The sequence below is a fragment of the Manacus candei genome, unplaced genomic scaffold (assembly GCF_025592945.1).
Source record: "Manacus candei isolate 608988 ecotype Guabito, Panama unplaced genomic scaffold, ASM2559294v1 h1tg000027l, whole genome shotgun sequence".
In the NCBI taxonomy this organism is placed as follows: domain Eukaryota; kingdom Metazoa; phylum Chordata; class Aves; order Passeriformes; family Pipridae; genus Manacus; species Manacus candei.
The window spans coordinates 8,697,554-8,710,202 of NW_026138075.1; the positions used below are offsets into that span (position 1 = coordinate 8,697,554).

At 37.9% G+C, this 12,649-nt stretch overlaps 1 protein-coding gene across 1 annotated transcript in view; it reads right to left on the reverse strand.

The window, feature by feature from the left end:
- TRPM6 (transient receptor potential cation channel subfamily M member 6) overlaps positions 1-12,649 on the reverse strand; it is a 58,012-nt gene that overhangs the window by 16,503 nt on the left and 28,860 nt on the right. The window contains exons 17-23 of the mRNA XM_051789308.1: positions 10,786-11,930; positions 9,961-10,073; positions 8,918-9,044; positions 7,932-8,029; positions 5,635-5,693; positions 4,026-4,051; positions 2,715-2,765 (exon numbers count right to left, since the gene is read on the reverse strand). Coding sequence (XP_051645268.1) covers positions 2,715-2,765; positions 4,026-4,051; positions 5,635-5,693; positions 7,932-8,029; positions 8,918-9,044; positions 9,961-10,073; positions 10,786-11,930 — 1,619 coding nt within the window. The remainder of the gene's footprint in view (positions 1-2,714; positions 2,766-4,025; positions 4,052-5,634; positions 5,694-7,931; positions 8,030-8,917; positions 9,045-9,960; positions 10,074-10,785; positions 11,931-12,649) is intronic.

A 12,649-nucleotide genomic window follows, 5' to 3' on the forward strand; every position in this document is an offset into this window, starting at 1 on the left:
AGCTGCTGCTCTTTTCACCATTCATGAATTCCTTCCTTCCAAAGAAACAGGCTCTCTGGGAGAGCCCCTTGCACCCTGCTACAAGGACTGCTTCTGCTACCTCCTTATCCTCCTCCTTTCACCAAGGGCTGCTGCTGCTTTCTGCTCCTGCCAATTTCCATCCAGTAATATTGACACTGTGCCAGTGAGATGCACTCGCCTCAACAGCCTATCTCGTCAGGCTCAAAAACACCTGGAGATTTAGAAAGGCCTGACAGGAAAATCCAAGCTTCCCTTGCACAGAGCACTGTTTCTTCATCTGGGCTTCTTGTCAAGCAACATCAGTAACATTATTATATCTCCCTATCTGCAGCTTATTACTTAGGCTTCAAAATATTACCTTCAAAATTTCAGAGTCAACTAAATCAGTCCTCACAATAACTGAGTTATCAGGAAAGGGGAGAGAGGTGTAAAGTCAGCCACAAAAAGGGTTAAGAGGGTAGAACTAGGAGGCAACTCGGATGCTACAGTTCTATCTAATTTGCCTATTCGATGGTTGAAAGCAAAACTAGCATCCAAAGCAGAGAGCGATTTCAGGGTTTAGAGATGTAACAAGAACTAATAGTATTTGCAACAGAATGTACCATGGGAACTACATATAGCTAAGCCAAGTGATTTAAACGAACTAACCAAGCAAAATGAAGAAACAATGAAGAAGGGAATAGAGGCAGCCAGCCAAGCAACACCAAGTTACTCTACAACCAGGTGAATTGTCCTGAAGAAGTTCATAAGGTGGTCACTTAGAACTTCAGGGGTTCCAGACAGAGAAGACCACCGGAGACCCTCAATAAGTGCTGGGAAATTTCATGAATATGTAACAAGAACACAGGCAGCCAAAAACAAATAATCATGTAATGCTGTAGTGAAGATACCTCCCTGTGCACTTTGGCAAAGTGATTACCAGTGCACCCGGCATGCTTAAATCATCCAGTATATTGTAATAAAAGAATGCCTGCCTGCTAAAACTCACAAGTTGAGTATTAGAGGCTTCTTTTAAGAGCCAATTTTAGGCAATAAGAATGAACCACAGTAGAGCTGTGTTTCTCTGCAGAGTAACCGAAAAAGCCATGGTGGCACTCTTACACAGCTTGTACATTGTCTATCCTTCTTTTAAGATTACTTCTCCATGCAGAACTTAATTAGAGATTACTGAGTCCAGTTGGGTAGAGCAAAGGGGACCCATGACTCATCAACCCATGAATTAGGGTCTCATCAGAGAAAATCTACACTTCGGACTAGTCTGGGAGCATGGACTGAAAATCATGATCTTCCTTTGATGATGACCAGGAGCATGCTCTGATCATGAAATTAGTGCATAGCAGGGACAAGGTTGTGAACAGAGCAGAGGCCAAACCTGTGCCATCTGTCAGACCCTGCCAGCAGTCACTCTACAACCTTGAGATGCCATACAACATGGACTTGCACCAGCTGCTGAATCTGGGATAAAAATCTAATTCTTTTGGATGTGCAGAGAGGCAGGATTTTATTTGCTTGCTCAGAATGATAGAAAAATAATGCATAAGCAATATATGGTATAGGATTTTAGTGTCCAATTTTTGGGCTTAGTTGGCTAAATTCCATCCAGGTCTTCCTGAGAAAAGAAAACTACACTGCAACCTCTTAAGATATTTGACAACTCATAGTGGAAACCACTTTCATCTGTGCTAAAAAAATCCTACCTCATCTCAAATAGTAAACCCAATGAGGGACAAATTAATCACTACAACAACGCAAACATGTCAGACAAATTATTACTGTATAATTCATTAAAATCCAGGAGGTGTTATTCCCAGTGAAAACAATGTAGATTTTGAATTTAAGGAGGTTGCTATTACATCTGGTTTACCCCAGCCCTTCCTGTAAAAGAGGTCAAGTCCTGTGGGCAATCTACTGGCAATCTCTCCTCTGAGAAAAACTGAAATCCACGCCTCATGTGATAATCTGTGTACACTCAGCTCAGGAAAAGACAGGACTGCAGGAAATCAGCATTCAAATTATCTATTCCCTGCCAGATTTTCAGGAGTTCATAGGTAAAAAACACAGATTAAGTAGTACAGCACCAATTTACTGAAGAAAAGAATTCTAGAAAGTACAAAGGAGAGTGTGGGAGGTGTGAGGGGAAGTGACAGCTATCAACAAATTAGCACCTCTTCTGCCCCCTCAGGAACTGGATGTGCATTCATTGTTTCAAATGATATTCTGAAAGTGATTATCTACAGTCTGCTCTGGATTTGCCATAAATACCCAGAACAGAGAAATTATTAGCAAGAAAATAATTACTAATGCTCTCACTTAAGTGTTAGGCATGAATTAACAGAGAACCTTCTTAGCAGTGGTCAATTGTACAACTCTTCAAAATGAAAATCACAGAAGATGACAAGGGGAGGACTAATGTTCTTTTTAATTGCTTAAATTTCTCAGCTATTATTCTGGTGCCTCTGCTGTGGTAGATTGTATTACAGGAAAAATGCTGAGGAGCATTCTGGGAAATGTAGTTCCTTATACTCTGTTGCACACGCTCCATGGAATGCATGTATGTAGTTGGTTTAACATCGTTTGTTACTTTTCAAACCCCATACATATATCAGATGTGTTTTTTTTCAATAAAGCTGATTCAGGCATCTGCCACCCCAGGCGTCAGGGTCTGTGCCCACAGTGCTGTCACTCCTCCTTACCTGAGTAGTGATGATGCAAATCTTGAGATGTTTTCAAGCAGGCGAAGACATCTGAAATAATTTTTAAAGGATCATTACATTAATTATTATAAAAGACATAAATGTATGATTTTTTAATTCCTTCCATCTTAGAGTTTGTCATGAAACAGATTAATCAGAATTACTGTCTCAGGATTCCAAAGAGGAGAATTACTAATTGGCTTTAAGTACATTGTAATGTTCTGTATATTGGCAGATTTCAGTTATCAGTGTAATATAGACAGATGACTTATTTCTTCAGGAAAATGGTGGGAAAATTGTGTTATTAGTCTCAAGGACATGTTAAGCCAATTACATCTCTGGGATAACAAAAGAACTTTGCTGTCCACCATGCTTCTTGGTCTCCCAAAGGCATGATTTTTCTAAGCCATTAAGCATTCCATTAACTATATTAATGAACCAAAGTTATAATAATACTGTCCCATTAACCTGCAGCATCTAACATGGTGTTAAAATATAAGCAGGCAAACAATTTATGTGGTGACATATTTAACAGGCTCAACCAGACCAAATTTTGGTCCAAAAATCTTGGTTTTACAGAAAGATGTTTTTAATACAGCCAACATTAATGAGCATGTTCCCATTAGGTGGATGAAATAATTTTGTTTGGTTAGAAAAGAGTTCTTCAAAATGCCAGATTTTAAAATTATATATACTGTACTACTGTTAATTCTGAAAAAATAAGATAATCAAAACAATGTTCATCAGATGTTAATACTCTACTTTTGACGAACAAACTATTTCCTCACTAAAACCTTGAATTTCTTCATTGGACATTTCAAAATAAATTCAATCCTCCACTGTTGTCATAATTTCAGGTAAACAACACAAATGGAGGAATTACACAAAATTGCAACTTGAAAAATCAAACATACATTAAAATTTTATATCATAATCTGTCTTCAGACTAACACCCTGTTTAACTCAGGAGGTCTCTTTTACTGTAAGGGATGAAAGCAGAACCATCATCTTAAAGATCTTTTTCCTGCTGAAATTACTGGGCAGACTAGAATAAAAATAGATTTTTCCATTTAAGATTAGGCAGTTATTATGAGAAAAACATGTCCTCATAAAAAAAAACCCCTTAAAGTACAAATTAAAGTTTTTAACTGTTTGTATTGTTTCATGAAATAATGAAACAATATCTGCACATTTTCCTATAACCCTCGACTACAGTAAATTAACTTCCTTTTTGGATTTTGTAGTTCATAATTGTCAGAGTGAGATTTGCAAATAGGAATTAAAATGAGTGACAAGCAATGAAAAACTTACTGTCAGTTTCCTCTGAAGCTCTCAACCTGTTTAAAAACAAATACTTGATATTTTAATCTGAAATTTCCGTCATTAAGCTAATACTGGTACACATAGATCGCATATAAAGAGATGTGATCTATGTGAAGGCTAAACTCACAAAGGTTTGATCAGCAATCACAAACCAAAACAACCCTCAGTGCAACTTTGTTCAACGCAGCAATCAGCAAACCACCTTCAGGTACTGAAGATGTGACACATTTTTCTGCGTGTTTCTTTCTCTGCTTTATGTAGAGCTGCTCTGGATTCTGCACTGGTGTTCGTATCTTTTACACTGCAATAACAGTATCAGTTACAGACCCTTCAATCACATACACAATAGTTCATTTTTCAATCAATGTGAGATATATTAACGTGTCATTACCACCACTTCTGTATGTATAAAAACATACTTTTTAAATTGATGGGCTTTTGGATTAACAAGTCTGCTTATACAAAAAGACTATTGCATCAGTAACACCATTAAAGCAGTCTTTCACAGAACACAGAAGATACGATTCACCTCACAGACCAAAGAATCCTAACTGAGGACAACTGACTAAGTGACAGAATCAGGCCACTCAAGAGCCTGTATGTCCTGCTGGTACATATGTGGTTTGCTTACCACCTACAAATGAGTCGGAGTAAAGAAAAAAAAAAGAAAAAAGAAGAAAGAAAAGGAAAACCACCCAAACCCACAAAAAAACTTCACCTAGCCCTCTCACACACACACCAGTATGCATAAAAACCGAAAAAAACCCCACAGTAATCTTTTTCCCCCTCTCCCCATGGTGAAATCACACAGGATGTGACAGCTTTCTAGTATCTTTTATTTATTACATCCACAGTGCTAAAAAATAAGAGCAATCTAAAAGAAATTGACGAAAATAAGAAAGAAAAGGAAAGGAGCATACAGACAGCACTGCATGTGGTAAAAATACTCCTAATATTAAGATAACGATTAATCAAGTGGGGGGGGGGATGAAAACCATTTGTGAAACCAGTATACTTTCACCAAATATAATCAAAGCTTAACAACTTTTGAAAATGCATGAAGAAAACTAAGGTAAGTATTTCATATTTTATGCAACTCAGCACAAAAGACATTAATCAGAGAGGGAGAGAAGCTTTCAGGAGCTGCTAGTATTTTAATTATTAAAAAAAGAAACATATAATTTGCACAGCAAGGAAATGCAACTTTTCATGCTCACTAGATTGGAAAAATGGTCAGTTAAAGATGGTCGTAAAACCACAGAATCATAGAATTGTTAAGGGTGGAAAAGGCCTTTAAGATCATGAAGTCTGACTGTCATCTTAGTGACTGACATAGAAAATTGGATTATTATTAGAATTGGAATGGGTGTGTATTCCACCCAATATCATACACTTTGTTTAAACGGATCTCCTTTATCCCCAGTAACAAGGCTTCCCCTAAGCATCTTAAAAAACTGAATTGTCTTAACTCTTCATTTCACATAAGTTTCTCATATGAAGTATCAGAAAAAAAACTGAAGTAGAAATCTGCAGACAGTATTAGATATCTCTTTCTGAAAACATGCGAAGGGTATCTTAATATGCTAATAATACATACGAGGAGTTCCTGTTCAGATTACTTTTCTTCATATTTCCAAATACTCTATTACTCAAACCCTAAAAAAGAGAGATACTTTTACTGGTAAAATATGCACATCACTATAATATGCACACTGCACAGCTCAGAAAGATACAGTCTTAAAAACAGTTATTGATATGCTTATTGTTAACATAAATAATGACACCGATAGGCAGGTGAATCACAGTATTGCCAAACCTACACTAAAATGAAACTAATTAGCTCACATTGCAGTGTTCCGTGTTGCCTCCACACATTTGAACGAAATGCTCAGGTACCCACCCATATCTCAATACACTCACAAAAGCTTGTTAAAGATGTTCTAAAATGGACAGTATAAGAGAACTAACTTTATGTTGGAAAATTCCAGTTTGGGGATTGGCTCTACAATTGTTGAAAATAAAATTCACTCTAAACCTCTATAACAGAAGAAGGTGACACACTGAGCAGCTTTCCAGTGATATTTAGATCACATATTTTACAGGTCTTTTGTTTAAAGAAATACTGAAGTAGTCTTTTAAACTTCCAGCAATATTAGATAAAAATGGGTCAGCTAGGTCCTCCTAATGTGCTAGTCAGAAATAGAATTTTTCTTCTGAGTAGCAGTCAGGCAGATTTCAATTCTCAAACAAAAAAGGGCCCTCCAAAAAATGTTCAGAGACGGCTAAGTTTAAAGATAAATCAACTAAAATTCAGCTTCTAATTTAATCTGAAACTTAACTTTTTTTTTATTTCTCTCATATTTTGACCTTATAGCTTGATCTGCAGATGCAAAAATCTTTTAAAAACCTTCCTACACACATCCTTGCTTTGCTCCCTGCTACCTACCAATTGGGATTCCTAAACTACTAGTATGCAGTAGATAAATCTGAGAAGTGCCACTTCAGGAAGAGAGATTTCTTTAAGATATATCATACTACAAGTGGAACAGTTGGATGCAGCAATTTTATTACATCTCAGTGATAAATATAAACTTTCATAGTCCAGAGGGGACTTAGAGAGAGGGATAATAATTCAGTGGGTATTGAAGACTGTATCTTGGAAGAATAAATAATCTGAAGTCAATGTTCTGAAAGTGACTGGTTTCAGCATAACTCCAATACTGCTATTCATCACTGGATTTTTTTTGAGAATTTTAAAAATCCTACTCTTGAGTTTTACCCAAGAATATCTTCATATGAGTTTTGAAGCACCAGATGACTTGGTTCTTTCACACAGTTTTCCTGACTTTACTTTTATTTTGCTTGTCTGATCTTGTGTTCAACATTTCAAAGATTTATTGATTTATACTCCAAGCTTGGGTCTTACAGAATACAAAATCAGTAAATTTATTTCTATTTCTCTCTTTCTCTTCATTTTTTCATAGAAAACCCCACCATTTTTAAAACTGACATTCAAGCTCTCTTTCCCGGTATTTGGGATTCAAATTCTACAACACTGGTATATCTGAAATTATCAGGTTTATCTTTATTCTTAAAAAAAAAAAAAAAAAAAAAAAAAAACAAAAACCAGACAAAAAAAGGCAAATAATAACATTTACAGTGAAAAATAAGCTAAGCTTTAAAAGATCACCATTTTAATAATCATGCCAGAAGTAAAACAGACAAGGAAGGGTACTTTCATACTGTTGAAAATAAAAAGGAAAGGATACTTTCACATTTCCTTTTCTTAACTTATTCTTTATTTCCTTTTATACTTGTGAAATACAAATTGGTCTAGCTCCATCGCATTGGTTTCCACAGGCTGAGGACCTTTAGATTAAGGAGTTGAAAATTAATTCTGTTAAATCACAAAATATGTTTTAATAAGCCAGTGGTTAAGAAATCTACACTTTGCAATTCTTATCAATATTTAACTACTGTTTTGCAAGAAATAACTATCTCTGTGTGATAGAGTGAACACTATGTAGCTAACTTTCCAAAATTTGCTTCTGAGCCATTCTGCCCACAGGTTCAAGACTAAGCTGTGTGCTCAGGCGTTGCCTAATGGAACATCAACGCACATGCCATTTCTGACTAACTGCATATTCAGAACAACTCTGTGACTCAATAATTTAATATCTTACTTTGATAATCTTAGTAGAGTGTTAATAGATGTTAAATTATTCATTGACTCGCACACATAGACTGAGCCAGCAGACAACAAAGTACCTCATCTCTCAAAGAGGTATGTCATGACAAAGAACCTGTAGTGGCAAATCTAGTGAAAACAGTAGAGCTACCCTAGGCTCATCCCAGCCAAAATTATGGACTAGGATGTGTAATTGTAGGTCTTACCTCTCGAGAATGCCCCAGGTAATCACAGAATGGTATGGTATGCCTACCGATGTCGTGCTTTTTCATTTTCTGGTGCGTGAAACTGAGGCGTTCCAGACCTAGCCAAAAGAGCACGTCAGCTGTTTCTAGAGTGTAATGAACAGCTCTATCATTATAAACTAAATACCTATGCAGTGCTATAAAATGAATATGTATATACCATATTGTCCAAGTAAACCCATATTTTATAAAAACAATAACAGAATTTCAAAGGGATAAAACAGACTATTTCCATTCTTTGCCAGCAGATTTGGGAGGAGTGCAGCCCTCCTCAGATCATGAGGTACTGAGTCACACCATTCCCCAATACTTCTCCCAGCAGCTCTCAGGATGAAAGCAGTGAGCCACATCACAGCAAAGCTGAACGATAAGATGAACTATACAAAGGACTTCTGAGAATGAAAGAGAGGGAGAATTACTAAAAGAAGAGTAAGGAAGTCATTCCTTTTCATTTCAAAAAAGACAACACAAAATTCATATCTTCCATTTGGAGGATGTCTTTCTGAGCAATGAGAAATGAATAATGCAAGTAGGGGATCTGCCAGAAAATACAGTATCACAGCACTGCCATTGAGTGTAAATGTCCTGGAAAATCATGAGTTTATTTTTGCAACTATCCAGGATGCCACTTTAAAAGATACTTCAGGAGAGGAGACAAAGACACCACCCTCCTTCTTCCCACTTATTCCCGAGATCAGCACTCTATTGTCTTCCATGCAAGAGAGGCAGTGCTCCCAGAAAGATTCAACTGACCTTCCATCCAAACTATATCTCTCTTCAATGATGCAGCAAACAACCAAGCCATGTGTGCTTGCAACCAAAGTCTAGTTTTGTGGAAATTATGCCATGAGGTGAAAATGGTGGATGACACTTGAATTCGTGATTTATATTTACTGCCTCTTTTTAAAAACTGTTCTGAAATTCACTGTTTGCAAAATGTCACATACTTAGCTGACTGAAATTAGACACGGTGAGCCAATTCTTGCTGTGTTTCTCTTGCTCATCCCAGACATTGATCTCTGCAGGCTCTGAGATCACTTGAGTGTTCTGGGGACAATCATCCACTCTAATCACCTGGCAATACAGCGACAAAACAATACTCAATTTACAGGATAACTAGCATCTCTGCAGTTCCTCTGATAGCCTATGGTGTGGCCTTTCAGAGCATCACTGAAATGCCAATGATGAACATACTACCAACCAAGAAACAGGTTTTCCAGTTTTTTGTTACAAGTTGCAGAAGACATGTTGTATTTGTCTAGTAAATACAACTCATGAAAGATCTCACACTATTTAAACATATTTGAACTTCAAGACCTAATACATTCAGAGGTATTTGATCTCAAAGTTTGAGTATTTGCTGACCTGAGCATCTTCTGTAAACAAAACAGTCTTCAGCATTCATCTCATTAAACAGTGATAACTCTTTTTAGTTGACAAAGACACTAGGAATTTCTTTATAAATCTATAAATAGATTTTTATATATGAACACACAGATACAGTTACAAAAAGTTGCCCCATACATATGACACAATCAATACGGTTTCTGCAACATGCAAAGTATTTGCCATCAAAAAAGACTGTGGGACTCTTGTAGGCAGGAGATAACCTTATGAGGCCTAGCTTCCTTGTTTACAGTTGTATACCACCTGGATATGGCCCCTTCTTCAGTCTATCCTAGATCCTATGGAGCCTCCTCAAGTTCTCCTGACAACTGAAGTGCAAGGACTGATTTATTCTTGTGTAAAATCCATATCACTCCAGTACACTATCTAGCAAAGTCCCTGATCATCAACAAGTTCAAAAGGGAAATCCCACACATTTCAAATAAAAGGAAAACTGAAGCAAAGCTAGACACACACATGAGATACCCCAGTTCGTGTGCAGCATTTTAAATGTATACATTTTCAATTAAATCACACTGCAAAACTGCTCTTAATGAATGAAAAAGAGTTTTGAGATATGTGATTCTCTTGCATCTGCCCATACCGGCACCTGAAGGAGTTTTTGATTCCTCTTTCCTCTCCCAGGCTTTCTGTCTCTGTTTTGCTGTTTTGCTTTTGTTGCCTCACTGTGATGTAGCTCACTGGATCGTAAAGACTCTGCAGAAAAGAGTCAAAAAACCACCTTTAAGTTAGAGAGCTTCATTTACTAAGGTAAGACTGAGAATTGGCAGATCTCTAAGGCAAGCTGAGAAAGACTTGTGACATCCAAAGTTAATACTCATGCAGTTCAGTGCACAGTTGTGCACCATCACAAGATATAAAACAAGAAGTGTTATCCATCATCTCACATTAATCATAATTAGAACAAGAATTTGCTGTACTTTAGTTCTTGGTAAGCAAACTTCGTGGTGGGCAGGGAGGGATTTAAACTCACTACAAAAGTGTATACCTCTTCATTCTCCATGCGCCCATCTGACCTACGATAATGCTAATGTATCTCTATGGGATCGTGGAATTTATTTTGGGTCCTGCAACTCTTGCATTGGATCCCCATGACAAAGAGACTTCCCCAGAGTGAGCACAATCCTTCTGTTACTCCATTTGTGTAACCACAGACAAAGAGAGCTCATGAGAAGGGGAGAATCAGGGTGGATGACACATAGGTGTATCACAGCTTGGGTACAAGGCACACTTCAGAAATTCCCAACAACTGCCAGACCCACAACAAAGAAAGTGAAAGAGTAACTCTGGAACCTCTGCTACTACCATCAACTGCAGCTAATATCTTATCAGTGCAAATGAAAGATTTTTATAAGGTCTAGGACTCTCCAGTAAAAGATACTGTACAGGTGTAATGTTTTATAATTACCGCCTATAGCCTTGCAGGTTTTCCCTGATCTCTCTTTCTTAGGGGACTGTAAGCTCTTGCTTCTGCAGAAACTCCAGTCCCTCTGGAATGGGCTGATCCAGAAGGAGGTGCTTTGTTTCAGCATGTTCTGAGAGATGCTGCTGCTGCTGTGATGTGACCAGTCAGAGTTGTAGGAGAAGGACTTTGATTCTATTAACTGGACATGCCTGAGAGGACTGCTCTTGCAATTATTGTCCCTGTCACTGGAGGAATGTATGTACATGGCTTTCTTCTTTGAATCTGAGATGAAAACGCCTTTTTCATCACCTTCAGAGAACCCCCAGTTCACATAACCACCTTCAGTTTCTTCCCCATCATCACAGGGGGATGCTGCACTCTTTTCAATATCCAGCGGTGGCTGGAGACCCAGAGGATGATCAGACTCTACAGCATTAGTCTTTTCTGATGGCAAATGAATAGCAAAGTCTTTCTGGCTCCAATGATAATCTTCTGTCTCTTTTCCAATGAGGCTGACACTGGGCAAATTTTGCTGCACCACAGTGCTACTTTGCAGGTCATCTCTGACCACTTCATCCTTGTACTTGGCAGGAGTGCTCAAAAAGGAGAAATTTAAGGTGACATCCTCAGACAAAGACCCTCCCTGATGGTCAGGGGGCACCAGCAAAAACTGTCCATACCTAAGGGTTGACTTAGTCTCAGAGGATACTCCTGAAGTGGGTGTGTCACCTTCTATCTCTACTTTTCGAGAGCTGTCTTCTATTACCTTGTTACTCTGAGACCTCCGTACATGGTCTTTGCACTCTGATGGACCAGGACTCCTTACCACGCTCCGTAAGAGGGAGGGTGGCATGCTGTAGTAGTGGTATTTCTTGTCGTACAAACACTTCAGGCTGCTCAAGGTCTCAGAACAGAGTGCATTGCTCCAGCTATGTGGCAGCTTCCTACACGTTTGATGTTTTGTGTCAGCCAGCAAGGCTTCTTCCACCTGCAAGGTGTCTACAGCAGAAAGGACTTTCAGGATGTCCACTGTCAAGGCAGATAAGTCTTGCAAGTGTCCTAGTTGGCTGTCCAGGGAGAGTAAAGACTCCTTGATAAAAAATACCTTCTTATGCACCTCTTTAAGCTGTAGAAACATCTCCTCCACTCTAAGTAGAAAAACAAAATATAATTAAAATACCAAAACACAGATCTTTACATCCTTTTGCAAGATGATGAAGGAAGCCATTAACACATTTCAAAAAGTCAGTGTTTCAAGCAGGCGCTTTTTTTTTTTTTTTAATAGTGACTTTCATTTTTGTCAAATATCTATACTTGACAAAACTCAGCCAACAGACAGTGTTTCCTAAGGAAACAGACTTTTTGCTCAAAAAGTATCTATTTTAAAAACTCTTGTTTTCCTACTAACAGCCATTCATTGCCATTGAACTACTAAACCATGGACAGCAGGCAGCTATTGCTGCCAGTGTAAAATGCTATAAAGGATATTTCTTGTCAGCTAGTCATCCTGCATTTCTACATTTCTTGTGCAAGCATGAGGACAAGACTTACACAGACCTACATGTATTTTTCAGTCTTGCATTTCTCAAATGCTAGAGACTTCTGGGAAAGAGGTCTTCCCAAGAACCTGTCTGGCCTCTGGAAGCGGATTCTCTGCATCTTATGGCATCAGTTACCTTTAGGTAAAATGCAACTTCCTAAAAAGCAAAGCCTATTTTTTTATCATCTTCAAAACTCCAGTAAAAAGTGCAAGAACTTCTTGGCCTGGAATTATATCATTTTAACCAAATAATTATTCTCTGGTGCTTTACCACTAAGCCAATGATAAACTAGCTGCAGGCAATATGCAGTAGTCATTTCTTCCACT